General features: G+C 43.4%; 1 protein-coding gene across 7 annotated transcripts in view; it reads right to left on the bottom strand.

The window, feature by feature from the left end:
• tmcc1a (transmembrane and coiled-coil domain family 1a) overlaps positions 1–3717 on the bottom strand; it is a 43789-nt gene that overhangs the window by 25936 nt on the left and 14136 nt on the right. Inside the window, exon 1 of one of the 7 annotated variants that reach the window (XM_031844615.1) lies at positions 2918–3597. The exons of the other annotated variants lie outside the window; for them this stretch is intronic. Coding sequence (XP_031700475.1) covers positions 2918–2956 — 39 coding nt within the window. The 5' untranslated portion in view covers positions 2957–3597. Of the gene's footprint in view, positions 1–2917; positions 3598–3717 lie in introns of those variants that run through there. 7 annotated transcript variants of the gene reach the window in all.

Raw genomic sequence — 3717 nt, 5'->3', positions numbered from 1 at the left:
GTGTGTGTGTGTGTGTGTGTGTGTGTGTGTGTGTGTGTGTGTGTGTGTGCATGAGAGAGAGTGTGTAAATGTCACAGCAGGACCTGCAGACACTGAATCAGGGAGAAACAAACACATATAGGAACATGAACACAACAATGTAAGTAAAACAATACACAAAACAAAAATACAAAGGAGTGTGTGCTCCAGATAGGGTTTCATACTGTCTGGCACATTGAGATGTAGGTGCAATACTATACAGTATAATAATCGAAACAGTGCAAATGCAGAGAAAAGAGAAGGGGCATACCTAAACTACGGAGGGGGGTTGTCATGTGTGGATGTGGAGCTGTAGGGGCGCGCGCGCGAGAGAGCGAGTGTGTGTGTGGGGGGGGGTCTAGAAAAGCCAGGGTGTGACATCCTTACAGTATAAAATACTTCACAGAATTCATTACACTGGGCAAAAAATGTTTAAAATAGGATTCACGTCAGATATCTGTCCACATTGCACTCAAAACAGCTATAACAACCCGGATAGCTATGTTCACGCCACCTGGCACTGCACACCAGTTAATCACTTTTGGAAAGAAATAACTGAGTCACTGTCCGTCTTCCTGGGCTGCCTCGTCCCATTATCCCCTTCACTGTGCTTACTAGGAGACATCTCAAAACAAATCGCAAATTACTCCTCGTGGCCCTAACTATCGCCAAGAAAACTATCCTCATGAACTGGAAATCAAGAAATAACACACACATCACACACTGGAGAAACTTAATGATAGAGTATATTTCAATGGACAATCTAACCTCGTCCATCATATACAATACAACAGAACACCACTCCACCTGGTCATCCCTCACTATGTTTCTGCAAACGTGACACCACCCATCCTATTAATATTAAAATTTGTATAGTATATATCTATTTTTTTTTATGTATTTATTGCTATTATTGATTTTTGTTTTGTTGTTTTTCTTGCCTGACAACCAATTGAAACCCACGTACATGCATACATGAACATCCATATGCACACATACTTTGTTGTTTTTTAATTATTATTATTTATTTATTTTTCTCCCATCTCAAAAGGCTCAAGGACATTCTCACACACACACACTATATGTTTGCTAGCTTTTATCCCACTGTTCTTGTCATCCTCTTGTTGTTATGTCTATGTATTGTCTAATATTGTCTCTTGTCTTTCAATAAAAAAAGAAAAAAAAAAAAAAAGAAAGGGAGAAATTAATTCTCCTATTAATCAGCCATTAAGCGTCTGAAGGTACAAAACTAATTCCTCACAAAACATGGAAACTGTAAGTGATGGAACATAAATCCTTTGTATGAAGGCTCGAAACCCGGCAACTTAAGTAGAGTTTGAGGCCCTGATAATGCAATTGATATATTTAATACATCCAACAAACCTACATGCATCCAGTATGCAATAATGAATACTATTCTTTCATAATGTACCCAAATTACAAATCATTAACCACATTATAATCTAAATCTATCATTTTTAGGATTAATAGACCTAAATTAGTAAATGTTACTCTAATAAATCTACAAAACCAACCCGATCAATGGCCCTGACATAATAGATTTACCTTTATTTGATTTATTGTAGGTACAATAAAACATTTGTTTTAAAACATGCAGGCATTGAAAATCAAACCACACATTATTGAGAATGCGTTTCAGTTTTAGTCTGCGTTCAGCTGCGTGATTCCGCAGCATTGGCTGGATGTTGTTTAAATGTGAGGCATCTTGGTTTATTTTGTTAGGAAGTACTGCAGGAGAACACGGGAGGCAATCTCGATATGGAAAACAAAATATGGTGGCAGACGAAAGAAGACAAAGGATGAGCAGGAAGACATGTGGAGATGTGGAGATGCAGCCTGGGGGAAAGACACAGGGTCAAATCTACCCGAGGTCAGTGAACCCTCAGACAGGCCCTGGAGGAGGTTTTCTCTTCTTCAGACTCTCTCACACGCAAACAACGCTGTGGTGTGAGAGGACTAGCCTCAAGGTTTAGCTGCTGTTTGATTGCAGCTCAAATCCCACCAGAGCCTCCTCCTCGGTTCTCCCGTCTTCGTTTCCGACACAAAACATTTGGCCCCTTGCAGCGCTTCACTTCTTCTATTTGGTTTTACTCTCCATCTCTCGGAGAAGAGAGGAAAGACCAGACTACTCTTTGTCTCATCTCCATTAGTCTGGGATCAGGCCTTCCAGTCTGAAGGTGCAACTGTGCCCCTCTCATGTTGCTACTTCCAGGCATTTGAACATGCATGCAGTCAATCAATTAATCCCACAGGCTGAGCACGAGCTGCAGAGCAGCGGGCTCTTAACAGGCCTAATGCAGAGGTTTATACAGCCCATCTACTCTCTTTAACAGCACCAGAGGATGGATATATCAAACTCACAGACAGCTGCAGGGCAATAAACCAGCCTTTTATTGCAAACGAGTCATAAACTCTCCCCAATCAGCCACAATTAAAACATAATATTTACCAATAATTACATCCCCTGGCGACGGCTCCCACCAACCACCGTTACTGCTGCAACACGAGTTACTGTTTAACAAGAGTTGAGATAAAGTGTGCAAAGACAGACCACTCAGTTACTGTATTGATCGAACTACCTAAAAAGTGAATAGAAGCTCAAAAAACAAAGGTGATATGCAGGAGCTGTGCAAACAAGAGAGTCAATCTTTAACATTGTGACTGCTGCCCTGAACAAAGCACTGATCAAGCAGCCAAAGACACAAACTCTTGACACAATAGATGGCGGACAGAGAGACAGAAAGATGACATGCAAAGCCACCACACAGGGCTTCAAGACAACTGTTCCTTTACCCATGAATGGAGCTGCAGCGTGGAGATGAGAGGACACACACATGGTTTTACAGTCTGAACGAGCTTGTGTGTGTATTAAGCTTACCTTGGAGTACTGTCTACGGAGATTGAAGCGCTGCACCATCCTGACTGATGTGTTCACAGCTGGAACCCCTGTTCTACTCCTCTACACTGATATCTCTTCAGAGTGCAGAACGCCTTACATTGTAGAGTCTACATTCACGCACATACATATGGAAGGTACACACGCTACCCTCCTCTCCAAACAGCCATGAGCACACACGCTTCTAGTCCACACCGCTTTCGTCTACTATGCAAACACAAGTGAGGAGAGAGAGAAAGAGGGAGATGAAAAAAAAGAAGGGAGGAAGAGCAAGCAGAGATAAAGACAGGTCAGGTGCATTGCCCTCTACTCATATTCACAGTGATCCCCTGAGCTCTGTCTCTCAGAGGCTCACACAAGATCCTCACACCACATGGCTGTCAAATAACTTCCAGTATACCCACACACACACACACACACACACAGTTCGTTACCTCTAGTCACACACCCCTCCACATCCTCTGTCACACAACCACACACAGCCTCAGCACTCGGCTCTCACTCATCTAGGACGAGGCAAGGTTGCCTCCTGCTTCCTGTCAGAGAGCCGATGGGTGGGGCGAGGAGGAGGAGGAGAAGGGGGAGATGGGAGAGGAGGAGGGACCAACTGACTGTCTGTACTAACTATCTCCAGGGACATAGGGAGGGGGACAGGGAAGGAGAGAGAGAAAGAGGAACATGGGGGGGGGGGGGTTCTTAGAAAAACAACAGGGGGAGAAAGAATGAAATGAGGCAGGCAGTTACCTTGCCTTGCCCGCCCATCTCTCTGAGTATCTTGTGTG

Source organism: Anarrhichthys ocellatus, unplaced genomic scaffold (genome assembly GCF_004355925.1).
Source record: "Anarrhichthys ocellatus isolate YVR2014 unplaced genomic scaffold, GSC_Weel_1.0 scaffold5, whole genome shotgun sequence".
Classification (NCBI taxonomy): domain Eukaryota; kingdom Metazoa; phylum Chordata; class Actinopteri; order Perciformes; family Anarhichadidae; genus Anarrhichthys; species Anarrhichthys ocellatus.
Note: the sequence above shows the minus strand (reverse complement) of the source record. Positions and strands in the feature narration are given on the sequence as shown.